This window comes from Orcinus orca, chromosome 10 (genome assembly GCF_937001465.1).
Source record: "Orcinus orca chromosome 10, mOrcOrc1.1, whole genome shotgun sequence".
Taxonomy (NCBI): domain Eukaryota; kingdom Metazoa; phylum Chordata; class Mammalia; order Artiodactyla; family Delphinidae; genus Orcinus; species Orcinus orca.
The window spans coordinates 31,622,457-31,640,299 of record NC_064568.1 but is presented as its reverse complement, the minus strand read 5'-3'; the positions used below and the strand labels follow the sequence as shown (position 1 = coordinate 31,640,299).

The 17,843-nt window shown below is 40.1% G+C and overlaps 1 protein-coding gene across 1 annotated transcript in view; it reads right to left on the bottom strand.

The window, feature by feature from the left end:
• Window positions 1-17,843, bottom strand: part of DNAH12 (dynein axonemal heavy chain 12) — a 229,243-nt gene that overhangs the window by 206,309 nt on the left and 5,091 nt on the right. Inside the window, exons 2-3 of the mRNA XM_049715390.1 lie at window positions 6,112-6,240; window positions 5,265-5,462 (exon numbers count right to left, since the gene is read on the bottom strand). Of these exons, the coding sequence (XP_049571347.1) occupies window positions 5,265-5,434 (170 nt within the window). The 5' untranslated portion in view covers window positions 5,435-5,462; window positions 6,112-6,240. The remainder of the gene's footprint in view (window positions 1-5,264; window positions 5,463-6,111; window positions 6,241-17,843) is intronic.

The window sequence follows — 17,843 nt, the reverse complement described above, 5'->3', positions numbered from 1 at the left end:
TTTGTTGTCTGTCCCCAGTGGCTAAGGTTGGTTCAGTGAGTTGTGTAGGCTTCCTGGTGGAGGGGACTACTGCCCGTGTTCTGGTGGATGAAGGTGGATCTTGCCTTTCTGGTGGGCAGGTCCACGTCTGGTGGTGTGTTTTGGGGTGTCTGTGGCGTTATTATGATTTTAGGCAGCCTCTCTGCTTATGGATGGGGTTGTGTTCATGTTGTGCTAGTTTTTTGGCATAGGGTGTCCAGCACTGTAGCTTGCTGGTCATTCAGTGGAGCTGGGTCTTGGCGTTGAGATGGAAATCTCTGGGAGCTTTTCGCCATTTGATATTACGTGGAGCTGGGAGGTCTCTTGTGGACCAGTGTCCTGAACTTCACTGTCCCACCCCAGAGGCGCAGCCCTGATGCCTGGCTGGAGTAGCAAGAGCCTGTCATCCACATGGCTCCTAATAAAAGGGAGAAAAGAAAGAAAGAAAGAAGAAAGAAAGAAAGAAAGGAAGAAAGGAAAGAAGGAAGGAAGGAAGGAAGGAAAGAAGACAAAATAAAATAATGTAAAATAAAATAAAATATAGTTATTAAAATAAAAAATAATTAAGAAAAAAAATTTTTAAGTAAAAAAAACGGACAGACAGAACCCTAGGACAAATGGTGAAAGCAAAGCTATACAGACAAAATCACACGCAGAAGCATACACATACACAGTCACAAAAAGAGAAAAAGGGATAAATATATACATATCGTTGCTCCCAAAGTCCACCTCCTCAACTTGGGATGATTCGTGTTCTATTCAGGTATTCCACAGATGCAAGGTACATCAAGTTGATTGTGGATATTTAATCTGCTGCTCCTGAGGCTGCTGGGAGAGATTTCCCTTTTTCTTCTTTGTTCACACAGCTCCCGGGGTTCAGCTTTGGATTTGGCCCCGCCTCTGCATGTAGGTCACCAGACAGCATCTGTTCTTCACTCAGACAGGACAGGGTCAAAGGAGCAGCTGATTCAGGGACTCTGGCTCACACAGGCTGGGGGGAGGGATGGGTACGGATGTGGGGCAAGCCTGCAGTGGCAGAGGCCAGAGTGACGTTGCCCCAGCCTGAGGCGCGCCGTGCATTCTCCCGGGGAAGTTGTCCCTGGATCTCGGGACCCTGGCGGTGGCGGGCTGCACAGGCTCCCAGGAGGGGAGGTGTGGATAGTGACCTGTGCTCACACACAGGCTTCTTGGTGGCTGCAGCAGGAGCCTTAGTGTCTCATGCCCATCTCTGGGGTCTGCGCTGATAGCCGCGGCTCATGCCCGTCTCTGGAGCTCCTTTAAGCTGTGCTCTTAATCCCCTCTCCTCGCGCAACAGGAAACAAAGAGGCAAGAAAAGTCTCTTGCCTCTTCGGCAGCTCCAGACTTTTTCCCAGACTCCCTCCCAGCTAGCTGTGGTGCACTAGCCCCCTTCAGGCTGTGTTCACGCAGCCAACCCCAGTCCTCTCCCTGGGATCCGACCGAAGCCCAAGCCTCAGCTCCCAGCCCACGCTCACCCCGGCAGGTGAGCAGACAAGCCTCTCGGGCTGGTGAGTGGTGGTCGGCACCGATCCTCTGTGCGGGAATCTCTGCACTTTGCCCTCCGGACCCCTGTTGCTGCGCTCTCCTCCGTGGCTCCGAAGCTTCCCCCCTCTGCCACCCGCAGTCTCCACCCATGAAGGGTCTTCCTAGCTTGTGGAAACCTTTCCTCCCTCACAGCTCCCTCCCACTGGTGCAGTTCCCGTCCCTATTCTTTCGTCTATGTTTTTTCTTTCTTCTGTTGCCCTACCCAGGTACGTGGGGAGTTTCTTGCCTTTTGGGAGGTCTAAGGTCTTCTGTCAGCGTTCAGTAGGTGTTCTGTAGGAGTTATTCCACATGTAGATGCATTTCTGATGTATTTGTGGGGAGGAAGGTGAACTCTGTGTCTTACTCTTCCACCACCTTGAAGCTCCTTACAATGAGGTATTAACTCACGTCGGTCAGAATGGCAATTATCAAAAAATCTAGAAAAAATAAATGCTGGAAAAATGTGTGGTGAAAAGGGAACCCTCTTGCACTGTTGGTGGGAATGTAAATTGATACAACCACTATGGAAAACAGTATGGAGGTTCTTTAAAAAACTAAAAATAGAACTACCATATGACACACCAATCCCACTACTGGGCATATACCCTGAGAAAATCACAATTCAAAGAGACATGTACCACAATGTTCAGTGCAGCACTATTTGCAATAGCCAGGACACAGAACCAACCTAAGTGTCCATCGACAGATGAATGGATAAAGAAGATGTGGCATATATATACAATGGAATATTACTCGGCCATAAAAAGAAACGAAATTGAGTTATTTGTAGGGGGGTGGATGGACCTAGAGTCTGTCATACAAAGTGAAGTAAGTCAGAAAGAGAAAAACAAATACCATATGCTAACACATATATATGGAATCTAAAAAAATAAAAGGTATTGATGAACCTAGTTGCAGGGCAGGAATAAAGAGATAGATATAGAAAATGGACTTGAGGACCTGGGGTGGGAGGGCGAAGCTGGGGCTAAGTGAGGGTAGCATCGACATACATATACTACCGAATGTAAAATAGTTGGCTGGTGGAAAATAGCACAGGGAGATCGGCTCGGTGCTTTGCGATGACCTAGAGGGGTGCGATAGGGAGCATGGGAGGGAGGCTCAAGAGGGAGGGGATATGGGGACATATCTATGCATATGGTTGAATTGCTTTGTTGTGCAACAGAAACTAACACAGTATTGTGAAGCAATTATACTCCAATAAAGATCTATTAAAAATAAAATTCCTAAGGCTTTCTCACATGGAGTAGAAAATGTGCCTGGAATATCCTCCTTCCTCTTTTCTTTGTTAATTGTCAAGGCCCAGGCCAGACTCCCCTTCATCCATCATTTTCTCTGTGAGCAGCCTAGCTCTCAGTGATCAATACTTTCAAGGATTATACTTTGGTATGCTAGTTGGCACTAGCTACCTTGCACTGCAATGATCCCAACATAAATATGCGTAACTACCTTGAGCTCTTTATATATAAATGTCACCCTTTAATATAGCAATAATTTCCTGGAGTGTGTTTTCTCTACTGATATAAATAAAAAGAGCTGAGAAGAATGTAAGAGCTAGTGTTTTCACTCCCTGTTTTTGCTTTCTGTGTTAACAATCAAAAAACAGATAAATAAACAAAATTGGATAATTTCAAAGGACTGTGTAAGAGACTACATATGGTGAAGGAGAGAAAGGCTGGTCTGAATCAAGAGGGATTCCTAGTGGCCAAGGAAGAAGTGGCTCATTCATGGGAATCTGGAAAGCTACAAAACAATTTTCGATCTTTGCTCAGCCAAGTGTTCCGAGGAACTGGTCCCAGCAGAGGGCTCTGTTCTGCCCAGGACTCCTTACATCCCACCTTACTCCTGGAACTCTCTATCCACAGACCTCACCTGATAATACTCTTCCCCAGGTCCCTGATACTCTAGTGACATAGACCTTTGTCAATTCCTAGAACACACTGAAAGCATTCACATTGCAGGGCTTTCATGCTTGCTATCCCCTTTGCTACAGTGGTGTTCTCATGTTTATTTAAATGACAAACTTCTTATTCTTTAGATCTCTATATATCACCTCCACGGGACTTTCCTGCAATGTTCCTAGAAACATCTTCCCTGTCACTCTCTATCCCACTATTTTATTTCTTCATAGTATTTATCACCATCTAAAGGGTTAACATAATTTTTTTTAATGTGTTTACTATCTGCCTCCTCCCACCAGAATATAAGCTTCTGAAAGACTAAAGTCCTTTCTGTTGTGTTCTCTGTGGTCTTTCTAGTAACAAGCACAGTGTTTGGATAACAGTAGATATTTAATATCCGTTAAATAGATGTAAGAGAATATGTAGACAGGGTTAAAGCTGCACAAAGGGGATTAGGAGAAAGCTTTCCAGAGGAGATGATTCATAAACTAAGCCTTGAATAAACTGTATAAGTATTCAGATAGACTTTTCAGTGAAGGAAACTGCAGGGAGCAATTGTGAAATTTATTTTTCACTAAATGTAAAAATATGGAACTGCAAGTAGTTCAACATTCTGAGATTATAAAAGGTTTTGGAGCAAGAACAATATGTAACTCCTAAGGAACCCCTTTTTCTATTCTCTAAGTCTACTGAAACATTGGTTAGTCTTAGAAATTAAAGGGGTAAAGGGTATCTGACAATACATATACTGCCATTAGTTAATATACCTTATAAGTTTGGATTTAAATATGATTAGAATATTGACAGACTAATAGTAATGTAAATTTAAAGAAGTTATATGATTAACAGACCTGTTTAATTTTAAGGAAAGTAAAATCAGCAAAAACTTAAATTATTTTAACTAGCAACAATATGATCATCAACAATGTAACAGAGAATAAAACTTAGTCAGTTGCAAAAATAGGTATAAAGGAGGCAGACCAAAGAGGGAAAGAGAATGCAGAAAGAGAAGCAGAAATCCACCAGAGAGAAATTCCCTGTTTTATAGTTCAGTGTTAGGTTCAAAGCGTACAGAGCTCCATATCTTTTTCTTCTTATTTATCCCTAGAGTCCAGCAGAATCAGGTACCTAGGAAATTCTCAGTAACTGCTGAATTGACTGAACCATCCTTATCAGTGCCTTTGGTAGCTGGTACCTAAATTAGTTTTAATTTCCACTAAATTGGAGCGGAAAGGGTAGGATGTTAGACTATATTTTCTTTTGTATAGAAAAAAATTTTAAGTACAAGTAGTTTCAAGGTATTTTATTAAGTATTTGCTCCAGTGTAATGCTATTTGTAGAGGCCCAGTTACTTGGTCTTACTTTCAGGGACCAGTATGGTTATAATATATCACAAGGAGGAATAGCGTGGTGTTCAAAGTATGTGAACTCTAGGACCAGACTGTCAGGGCCTAAACTCAAGCTGTGAGACCTTCGGCAAGTTACTTAACTTCTCTGCACCTCAGTTTACTCATCTATATATAGAAATAACAATAGTACCCATCGTATAGGGTTGTTGTGAGAAGTATAGGTAAAACAATAAAAACAATGCTTAGAATAAACACTATAAGCACTATATAACATTTACTATCATTACAATTACTTTTTCAATTGTTTTCCTACTTGAATTTGAAGATGATATTTTGACCATGAACAACCTAAATAGTTAAACTTTTTATGAGAATACAAACACTAATTATTTCACTCAAATTCCAAACAAGGATTATTTACTAATATGCTACTTACACTAACTGATTAATTGTCTTCTGCTGCTCCTTGGATCTTCTGTAACTCAGCAGCTTACTTTGTGCTGGTGTGTCAACACCTATGTCTTCCAGGGGACGAACAATGGGAGGTAACTTCAAGTTCAGAGCCTCTTTTTCTGCTGCAATGGCAGTTTTGTTTGTATCTGACATCTTGGTCCCCTAAAGATTAAAATATACTCTGAGGAGAAAAAGTCCGTAAAGCCATTATTGTAAAAGCTAGCCTCGATATATTCATTACATATCAATACCAAAAATTCTAGGCCTCTTTATATCTTTTTCCCAAGGATGGCAGTTGAGATAAATGGGCAGGGATTCCTGTTACAGCTCTACCATTCATTGCTATGAACAAATGAAGCCAGTCACTTCCCGGTGAGTGAGGGCTTCAGTTTCCTCATGGCTGAAATTAAGGAACTGGATTAGATGCTCTCTAAATACCTGTACAGTTCTAAAATTTTGAGTTCAAATTTTCCCTAAGAAGCAAATCACAACAACAACAAAATCCAGTTGTTGAGGTATAATCTCTCTCCCCAAAAAGCTGCTACTTTAACATCATTAATATTTTTAAACATCACTATTGTATCTTAGTTTTGCTACCTTCCTAGAAAGCCATACTATGACCAAACAAAAATAGGCATGCTAAGTGCATAAGAAATCTAAAATGTCATATAAATGCTGAATAATTAACTGTGATATCAACTGCATTTGCTGCAGATGCCCACACAATTTGGAGATTCCTGCCTTGAAAAAGACAGTTTCTGCTGGCGCCCAGTTCAAAATCTCCTCCCCTGGGAGAGGGGTGAAGAGAAAAGCTGAGGACAAGAAAGTACCTCTCTGATTGTTTTCACTACTTCCCGGCTGCTCAGATAAGAGGGGTACGTTCAATGAACTTCTCTAATGGTGAACGGGAGAGAAAACAGGGTTGAATCCTTCGGAACGCCCTACGGGGTCCTGCCGAGCTGATGAAAGGAAGAGAGAAAACAGGGTTGAATCCTCCGGAACGCCCTGCCGAGCTGGGCAGTCGCCTGCCGCGTAGAAACAAAGTTGTCGCCATAGAAACTGTCGCCATCGCAACTAGAGAGACTGGGCAAATGTTGCCTGGAGAGGCAGTTGCTGAGTCCCACAGATTAGGATTACCTGTCACAACAATAATTCATTACTCGAGTAAATGGAGGGTCAGTGAATGAGACTTTTTTACCTAACTCTCTTCCCTTAGAAAGGGCACAGAATCAGGATCTTCAAATTGTGGAAAACTGCAAGACTGGAAATTCGGATCCGTTGGAAAATAGATTTATATAAACACTCTCAAGGAGGATCAAGTCTTCAAGTGTCCCCATAGCGACTTCCCTGTAAATATTATAACTAATCAAGATTTTAATTTATCTTTTTTCTCTATCCAGTATTTGTTTAGACAGCACTTCTTTCAGAAAATTTTTGGCAGAGAAGATTAAGCTGTGTAAATTTTTTGAGTATGCATGAAGAGAGAAATGTGAAACTTTGCTATTTGAGGCTGCACAATGGATACTCCATCTAAATGATAATAGCCTACACAAATACCATGTGCATAAATAAAATTGGTAGATAAATAAATCCTGGTGGTGTATTAATGGCATATTCATTCAACAAATATTTGAGCATCTTCTATGTGCCAGTCGGCATGTAAAGAATTTTTTTTTAATGAGAGTACAGCCTACACTATTGTGTCTAGCAAAGTTGTTCCTCTAGAAATTTCATTTGAGTCAGTGAATGAACAAATTGAAATTCCTCCCAGCTTGTAAAAACAAACTATTTTCTGTGGAAAACAAAACACTTGTGATATTTTTGTCACAGTGTCTTTTTAAAAAATTTTATTGAAATATAGTTGATTTACAATGTTGTGTTAGTTTCAGGTGTACAGCAAAGTGAGATATATATATATATATTCTTTTTTAAGATACTTTTCCATTATGGGTTATTACAAGATATTGAGTATAGTTTCCCATGCTATACAGTAGCTCCTTATTTGTTATCTATTTTATATATAGTAGTGTGTATATTTTAATCAAAAACTCCTAATTTATCCCTCCCCCACCTTTCCCCTTTGGTAACCGTAAGTTTATTTTCTATGTCTGTGAGTCAATTTCTGTTTTGTTAATAAATTCATTTGTATCATTTTTTCAGATTCCACATATAAGCAATATCATATGATATTTGTCTTTCTGTGATGGTTTTTTGACATGTCAATTTGGTTAGGCTAAACTACAGAACTGAACGGAGGACAGTATTATATCATGCACTCACCTTCTCCCAGTTACTCAATCAAATACTAATCTAGGGCTGCTGTGAAGAGATTTTGCAGATGTAATTCAAGTCCCCTGTAAATTGATGTTAATCTAGGGAGATTATCTGTGTGGGTCTCACTCAGTCAGTGGAAGTCCTTTTAAAAAGTTTTAGACATGCCCTGAGTTAGACTCCGAACAGCAGCTAGGTGTACAGGTGCTCTCCCCTTTCTGGCTCTTTCCTTCCTGACAGCCTGCCCCTACAGATTGTGGACTTGCTTCATGATCCCCTACAGTTACATAAGCCAGTTCCCTGTAAGAAACCCTATATATAAACATACAATGGATACATATAGGGTATATATATAATCTACTGGTTATAATCTTAATCTTCTGCTTCCCTCATTAGATCCTAACTAATACAATGTACATCTTTTGTCAAACAGGTTTTAATAGGTATAATTTACATACTATAGAATTCACCATTTTAAAGTATACAATTCAATGGGTTTTTCAGTAAATTTATACAGTTGTGCAACCACTACCAAGATCCAGTTCTAAAAAATTTCCATCACTGCAAAAAGTTCCCTTGACGTCATAAACAGTCAATCCTCACTCCCACCTCCAGTCCTAGGCAACCACTGATTTACTTTTGGTCTCTATAGGTTTACAACTTCTGAAAATGTCATGTACATGGAATCATGTATTATGTGGTCTTTTGGGTCTGGCTTCTTTCACTTAATAATGTGTTTGAGGTTCATCTATATGTAGTATGTGAGAGAAGTTCATTCCTTTTTACTGATGGATAGTCTTCCATTATATGGATATATCATATTTGGTTTATTCATTCACAAGTTGATGGACATTTGGATTGCTTTCAGTTCGAGGCTATTGTGAATAATCCTTCCATGAACATTTGTGTGCAAATCTTTGGATGAACATACATTTTCATTTCTCATTGGTAGGAATTGCTGGGATAAATGATAAGTGTATGTTTGACCTTTTAAGAAACTGTCAAACTGTTTTCCAAAGTGGCTGAAAGATTATACATTTCTACCAGAAAAATATAAGCATTCCAATTTCTCCACATCCTTGCCAACACTTGGTATTGTCTATCTTTTTTATTCGAGGTATTTGAATGGGCATACAGTGGTATCTCATTGTGGTTTTAATTTGCATTTCCCTAAATGCAAATATGTTAAATATCTTTTCATGTGCTTATTATCCATTAACATATCTTCTTTTTTGATGAAATGTTTATTTAGATCTTTTATCCATTTTTAAATTGGAATATTTCCATTTTTATCATTAAGGGGTAAGAGTTCTTTACATTCTGGATACAAATCGTTTATCAGATAATTTGCAAATATATTCTCTTGGCCTGTAGCTTGCCTTTTCATTTTCTTAATGGTATCTCTTTTTTTTAACATCTTTATTGGAGTATAATTGCTTTACATTGTTGTGTTCATTTCCGCTTTATAACAAAGTGAATCAGCTATACGTATATATATATCCCCATATCCCCTTCCTCTTAAGTCTCCATCCCACCCTCCCTATCCCACCCCTCTGGTGGTCACAAAGCACTGAGCTGATCTCCCTGTGCTATGCAGCTGCTTCCCACTAGCTATATACTTTATATTTGGTAGAGTATACATGTCCATGCCACTCTCTCACTTCGTTCCAGCTTATCCTTCCCTCTCCCTGTGTCCTCAAGCCCATTCTCTACATGTGCATCATTATTCCTGTCCTGCCCCTAGGATCTTCAGAACAATTTAATTTTATTTTTTAGATTCCATATATATGTGTTAGCATATGGTATTTGTTTTTTTCTTTCTGACTTACTTCACTCTGTATGACAGACTCTAGGTCCATCCACCTCACTACAAACAACTCAATTTCATTTCTTTTTATGGTTGAGTAATATTTCATTGTATGTATATGCCACATCTTCTTTATCCATTCATCTGTTGATGGACACGTAGGTTGCTTCCATGTCCTGGCTATTGTAAATAGAGCTGCAATGAACATTATGGTACATGACTCTTTGAATTATGGTTTTCTCAGGGTATATGCCCAGTAGTGGGATTGCTGAGTCACATGGTGGATCTATTTTTAGTTTTTTAAGGAACCTCCATACTGTTCTCCATAGTGGCTGTATCAATTTACATTGCCGCCAACAGTGCAAGAGGGTTCCCTTTTCTCAACACCCTCTCCAGCATTTATTGTTTGTAGATTTTTTGATGATGACCATTCTGACCAAAGTGAGGTGATACCTCATTGTAGTTTTGATTTGAATTTCTCTAATCATTAGTGATGTTGAGCATCCTTTCATGTGTTTGTTGGCAATCTGTATATCTTCTTTGAAGAAATGTCTATTTAGGTCTTCTGCCCATTTTTGGATTGGATTGTTTCTTTGATATTGAGCTGCATGAGCTGCTTGTATATTTTGGAGATTAATCCTTTGTCTGTTGCTTCATTTCCAAATATTTTCTCCCATTCTGATGGTTGTCTTTTCGTCTTCTTCATGGTTTCCTTTGCTGTGCAAAAACTTTTAAGTTTCATTAGGTCCCATTTGTTTATTTTTGTTTTTATTTCCATTTCTCTAGGAGGTGGGTCAAAAAGGACTTTTCTGTGATTTACATCATAGAGTGTTCTGCCTATGTTTTCCTTGAAGAGTTTTATAGTGTTTGGTCTTACATTTAAGTCTTTAATCCATCTGGAGTTTATTTTTGTGTATGGTGTTAGGGAGTGTTCTAATTTTATTCTTTTACATGTAGCTGTCCAGGCTTTCCAGCACCACTTATTGAAGAGGCTGTCTTTTCTCCACTGTATATTCTTGCCTCCCTTATCAAATATAAGGTGACCATATGTGTGTGGGTTTATCTCTGGGCTTTCCATCCTTTCCACTGATCTATATTTCTGTTTTTGTGCCACTTCCATACTATCTTGATTACTGTAGCTTTGTAGTATAGTCTGAAGTCAGGGAGCCTGATTCCTCCAGCTCCCTTTTTCTTTCTCAACATTGCTTTGGTTATTCAGGGTCTTTTCTGTTACCATACATATTGTGAAATTTTTGGTTCTAGTTCTTTGCAAAATGCCAGTGGTAGTTTGATAGGGATTGCATTGAATCTGCAGATTGCTTTGGGTAGTAGGGTCATTTTCACAATGTTGATTCTTCCAAACCAAGAACATAGTATATCTCTCCATCAGTTGGTATTATCTTTAATTTCTTTCATCAGTGTCTTATAGTTTTCTGCATACAGGTCTTTTGTCTCCTTAGGTAGGTTTATTCCTAGGTATTTTATTCTTTTTGCTGCAATGGTAAATGGGAGTGTTTCCTTAATTTCTCTTTCAGATTGTTCATCATTAGTGTATAGGAATGCAAGAGATTTCTGTTCATTAATTTTGTATCCTGCTACTTTAGCAAATTCATTGATTAGCTCTCGTAGTTTTCTGGTAGCATCTTTAGGATTCTGTATGTATAGTATCGTGTCATCTGCAAACAGTGACAGTTTTAACTCTTCTTTTCCAACTTGGATTCCTTTTTTTTTTTTGCGGTATGCGGACCTCTCACTGTTGCGGGCTCTCCCATTGCGGAGCACAGGCTCCGGACACGCAGGCTCAGCGGTCACAGCTCACAGGCCCAGCCGCTCCGTGGCACGTGGGATCCTCCTGGACCGGGGCACTAACCCGCATCCCCTGCATCGGCCGGCAGACTCTCAACCACTGCGCCACCAGGGAAGCCCTGTATTCCTTTTATTTCTTTTTCGTCTCTGACTGCTGTGGCTAAAACTTCCAAAACTATGTTACATAATAATGGTGAGAGTGGGCAACCTTGTATTGTTCCTGATCTCAGAGGAAATGGTTTCAAATTTTCACCATTGAGAATGATGTTTGCTGTGGGTTTGTCATATATGGCCTTTATTATGTTGAGGTAAGTTCTCTCTATGCCCACTTTCTGGAGAGTTTTTATAATAAATGGGTGTTTGTTGAATTTTGTTGAAAGCTTTCTCTGCATCTGTTGAGATTATCATATGGTTTTTATCCTTCAGTGTATTAATATGGTGTATCACATTGATTGATTTGTGTATATTGAAAAATCCTTGCATTCCTGGGATAAACTTCACTTTATCATGGTGTATGGTCCTTTTAATGTGCTGCTGGATTGTTTGCTAGTACTCTGTTGAGATTTTTGCATCGATGTTCATCAGTGATACAGGCCTGTAGTTTTCTTTTCTTGTGACATCTTTGTCTGGTTTTGGTAACAGGGTGGTTTCATAGAATGAGATTGAGAGTGTTCCTCCCTCTGCTATATTTTGGAAGAGTTTGAGGATAGGTCTTAGCTCTTCTCTAAATGATTGATAAAATTCACCTGTGAAGCCATCTGGTCCTGGGCTTTTTTTGTTGGAAGATTTCTTATCACAGTTTCAATTTCAGTGCTTCTGATTGGTCTGTTTATATTTTCTATTTCTTCCTGGTTCAGTCTCGGAAGGTTGTGCATTTCTAAGAATTTGTCCATTTCTTCCAGGTTGTCCATTTTATTGGCCTATAATTGCTTGTAATAATCTCTCATGATCCTTTGTATTTCTGCAGTGTCAGTTGTTACTTCTCCTTTTTCATTTCTAATTCTATTGATTTGAGTCTTCTCCCTGTTTTTCTTGATGACTCTGGCTAATGGTTTTTCAATTTTATCTTCTCAAAGAACCAACTTTTAGTTGTACTGATCTTTGCTATTGTTTCCTTCATTTCTTTTTCATTTATTTCTGATCTGATCTTTATGATTTCTTTCCTTCTGCTAACTTTGGGTTATTTTTGTTCTTCTTTCTCTGATTGCTTTAGGTGTAAGGTTAGGTTGTTTATTTGAGATTTTTGTTTCTTGAGGTAGGATTGTATTGCTATAAACTTCCCTCTTGGAACTGCTTTTGCTGCAGCCCATAGTTTTTGGGTCGTCGTGTTTTCAATGTCATTTGTTCCTAGGTATTTTTTGATTTCCTCTTTGATTTCTTCAGTGATCTCTTGTTTAGTAGTGTATTGTTTAGCCTCCATGTGTTTGTATTTTTTTACAGTCTTTTTCCTGTAATTGATATCTTTCTCATTAGAGTTGTGCTCGGAAAAGATAACTGATACGATTTCAATTTTGTTAAGGTTACCAAGGCTTGATTTGTGACCCAAGATATGATCTATCCTGGAGAATGTTCCATGAGCACTTGAGAAAAAAGTGTATTCTGTTGTTTTTGGATGTAATGTCCTATAAATATGAATTAAGTCCATCCTGTTGAATGTATCATTTAAAGCTTGTGTTTCCTTATTTATTTTCATTTTGGTTGATCTGTCCATTGGTGAAAGTGGGGTGTTAAAGTCCCCTACTATGATTGTGTTACTGTCAATTTCCCCCTTTATGGCTGTTAGCATTTGCCTTATGTACTGAAGTGCTCCTAGGCTGGGTGCATAAATATTTACAATTGTTGTATCTTCTTCTTGGATTGATCCGTTGATCATTATATAGTGACCTTCTTTGTCTCGTGTAACAGTCTTTATTTTAAAGTCTATTTTGTCTGATATGAGTATTGCTACTCCAGCATTTTTTTTTTTCCCAGTATGCAGACCTCTCACTGTTGTGGCCTCTCCCGCTGCGGAGCACAGGCTCCGGACGTGCAGGCTCAGCAGCCATGGCTCACGGGCCTAGCCGCTCCGCAGCATGTGGGATCTTCCTGAACTGGGGCATGAACCCGTGTTCCCTGCATCGGCAGGCGGACTCTCAACCACTGCACCACCAGGGAAGCCCTCCAGCTTTCTTTTAATTTCCATTTCCATAGAATATCTTTTTCCAACCCCTCACTTTCAGTCTGTATGTGTCCCTAGATCTGAAGTGGATCTCTTGTAGACAGCATATATACAGGTCTTTTTTTTGGGTATCCATTCAGCCAGTCTATATCTTTTGGTTGGAGAATTTAATCCATTTACATTTAAGGTAATTATCAAAATGTATGTTCCGGGGGACGAGGGGAAGATGGCGGAATAGTAAGATGCGATCACCTTCCTCCCCACAGATACACCAGAAATACAACTACACGTTGAACAACCCCTACAGCACACCTACTGAATGCTGGCAGAAGACCTCAGATCTCCCAAAAGGCAAGAAACTCCCCACGCACCTGGGTAGTGCAAAAGAAAAAGGAATAAGCAGAGACAAAAGGATACGGACGGGATGTGTACCAGTGGGAGGGAGCCGTGAAGGAGGAAAGGTTTCCACACACTAGGAAGCTCCTTCGCGGGGGGAGACTGTGGGTGGCAGAGGGGGGAGGCTTCGGAGCCGCGGAGGAGAGCACAGCAACAGGAGAGCAGAGGGCAAAGCAGAGAGATTCCCGCACAGAGGATTGGTGCCAACCAGCACTCACCAGCCCGAGAGCCTTGTCTGCTCACCCACCGGGGCGGGCGGGGCTGGGAGCTGAGGCTCAGGCTTCGGTCAGAGCGCAGGGAGAGGACTGGGGTTGGCGGTGTGAACACAGCCTGCAGGGGGTTAGTGCACCACGGCTAGCCGGGAGGGAGTCGGGGGAAAAGTCTGGACCTGCCAAAGAGGCAAGAGACTTTTCTTGCCTCTTTGTTTCCTGGTGCGTGAGGAGAGGGGAGTAAGAGCGCTGCTTAAAGGAGCTCCAGAGACAGATGCGAGCCGCGGCTAAAAGCGTGTACCCCAAAGACGTGCATGAGACGCTAAGTCTGCTGCTGCCGCCACCAAGAAGCCTGTGTGTGAGCACAGGTCACTATCCACACCCCCCTTCCAGGGAGCCCGTGCAGCCCGCCACTGCCAGGATCCCGGAATCCAGGGACTACTTCCCCGAGGGAACACACGGCGCACCTCAGGCTGGTGGAACGTCACGCTGGCCTCTGCCGCCGCAGGCCCGCCCTGCAGTCCGTACCCCTCCCTCCCCCCGGCCTGAGTGAGCCAGAGTTCCCGTATCAGCTGCTCCTTTAACCCCGTCCTGTCTGAGAGAAGAACAGACGCTTTCAGGCGACCTACACGCAGAGGCGGGGCCAAATCCAAAGCTGAACCCCAGGAGCTGTGTGAACAAAGAAGAGAAAGGGAAATCTCTCCCAGCAGCCTAAGAAGCAGTGGATTAAATCTCCACAATCAACTTGATGTATCCTGCATCTGTGGAATACATGAATAGACAACGAATCATCCCAAATTGAGGAGGTGGACTTTGAGAGCAAGATTTATGATTTTTTCCCCTTTTCCTCTTTCTGTGAGTGTGTATGTGTATGCTTCTTTGTGAGATTTTGTTTGTATAGCTTTGCTCTGACCATTTGTCCTAGGGTTCTATCCGTCCGTTTTGTGTTGTTTTATTTTTTTTCTTAATAATTATTTTTTATTTTCATAACTTTATTTTATTTTATCTTCTTTCTTTCTTTCTTTCCTTCCTTCCCTCCTTTAGACAACAAATCATCCCAAAATGAGGAGGTGGACTTCGAGAGCAAGATTTATGATTTTTTCCACTTTTCCTCTTTTTGTGAGTATGTGTATGCTTCTGTGTGAGATTTTGTCTGTATACCTTTGCTTCCACCATTTGTCCTAGGGTTCTATCTGTCCATTTTTTTGTTGTTGTGGTTGGGTTTTTTAAAAATTTTTTCTTAATAATTTTCTATTTTAATAACTTTATTATATTTTATCTTACTTTATTTTATTATATTTTATCTTACTTTATTTTATTTTACTTTATCTTCCTTCCTGTCCTTCCTTCCTCCTGCTCTCCCTCCCTCCTTTCTTTCTTTCCTTCCTTCTTTCTTTCTTTCTACTTTTTCTCCCTTTTATTCTGAGCCGTGTGGATGAAAGGCTCTTGGTGCTGCAGCCAGGAGTCAGTGCTGTGCCCCTGAGGTGGGAGAGCCAACTTCAGGACACTGGTCTACAAGAGACCTCCCAGCTCCACATAATATCAAATGGTGAAAATCTCCCATAGATCTCCATCTCAACACCAGCACCCAGCTTCACTCAACGACCAGCAAGCTACAGTGCTGGACACCCTATGCCAAACAACTAGCACAACATGAACACAACCCCAACCATTAACAGAGAGGCTGCCTAAAATCTTAATAAGTCCACAGACACCCAAAAACACACCACCAGACGTGAACCTGCCCAACAGAAAGACAAGATCCAGCCTCATCCACCAGAACACAGGCACTAGTCCCCTCCACCAAGAAGCCTACACAACCCACTGAACCAACCTTAGGCACTGGGGACAGACACAAAAAACAACAGGAACTACGTACCTGCAGCCTGCAAAAAGCAGACCCCAAACACAGTAAGATAAGCAAAATGAGAAGACAGAAAAACACACAGCAGATGAAGGAGCAAGATAAAAACCCACCAGACCTAACAAATGAGGAGGAAAAAGGCAGTCTATCTGAAAAAGAATTCAGAATAATGATAGTAAAGATGATCCAAAATCTTGGAAATAGAATAGAAAAAATGCAAGAAACATTTAACAAGGACCTAGAAGAACTAAAGATGAAACAAACAACGATGAACAACACAATCTGAAATTAAAAATACTCTAGATGGGATCAATAGCAGAATAACTGAGGCAGAAGAACGGATAAGTGACCTGGAAGATAAAATAGTGGAAATAACTACTGCAGAGCAGAATAAAGAAAAAAGAATGAAAAGAACTGAGGACAGTCTCAGAGACTTCTGGGACAACATTAAACGCACCAACATTCGAATTATAGGGGTCCCAGAAGAAGAAGAGAAAAAGAAAGGGACTGAGAAAATATTTGAAGAGATTATAGTTGAAAACTTCCCTGATATGGGAAAGGAAATAGTTAATCAAGTCCAGGAAGCACAGAGAGTCCCATACAGGATAAATCCAAGGAGAAATACGCCAAGACACATATTAATCAAACTGTTAAAAATTAAATACAAAGAAAACATATTAAAAGCAGCAAGGGAAAAACAACAAATAACACACAAGGGAATCCCCATAAGGTTAACAGCTGATCTTTCAGCAGAAACTCTGCAAGCCAGAAGGGACTGGCAGGACATATTTAAAGTGATGAAGGAGAAAAACCTGCAACCAAGATTACTCTACCCAGCAAGGATCTCTTTCAGATTTGATGGAGAAATTAAAACCTTTGCAGACAAGCAAAAGCTGAGAGAGTTCAGCACCACCAAACCAGCTTTACAACAAATGCTAAAGGAACTTCTCTAGGCAAAACACAAGTGAAGGAAAAGATCTACAATAATGAACCCAAAACATTAACAAAATGGGATTAGGAACATACATATCGATAATTACCTTAAATGTAAATGGACTAAATGCTCCCACCAAAAGACACAGATTGGCTGAATGGATACAAAAACAAGACCCATATATATGCTGTCTACAAGTGACCCACTTCAGACCTAGAGACACATACAGACTGAAAGTAAGGGGATGGAAAAAGATATTCCATGCAAATGGAAACCAAAAGAAAGCTGGAGTAGCAATTCTCATATCAGACAAAATAGACTTTAAAATAAAGACTATTAGAAGAGACAAAGAAGGACACTACATAATGATCAAGGGATTGATCCAAGAGGAAAATATAACAATTGTAAATATTTATGCACCCAACATAGAACCACCTCAATACATAAGGCAAATACTAACAGCCATGAAAGGGGAAATCGGAAGTAGCACATTCATAGTAGGGGACTTTAACACTCCACTTTCACCAATGGACAGATCATCCAAAATGAAAATAAATAAGGAAACACAAGCTTTAAATGAAACATTAAACAAGATGGACTTAATTGATATTTATAGGACATTCCATCCAAAAACAACAGAATACACATTCTTCTCAAGTGCTCATGGAACATTCTCCAGGATAGATCATATCTTGGGTCACAAATCAAGCCTTGGTAAATTTAAGAAAATTGAAATTGTATCAAGTATCTTTTCTGACCACAATGCTATGAGACTAGATATCGATTACAGGAAAAGATCTGTAAAAAATACAAGCACATGGAGGTAAGCAATACACTACTTAATAATGAAGTGATCAGTGAAGAAATCAAAGAGGAAATAAAAAAATACTTAGAAACAAATGATAATGGAGACATGACGACCCAAAACCTATGGGATGCAGCAAAAGCAGTTCTAAGAGGGAAGTTTATAGCAATACAATCCTACCTTAAGAAATAGGAAACATCTCGAATAAACAACCTAACCTTGCACCTAAAGCAATTAGAGAAAGAAGAACAAAGAAAACCCAAAGTTAGCAGAAGGAAAGAAATCATAAAAATCAGATCAGAAATAAATGAA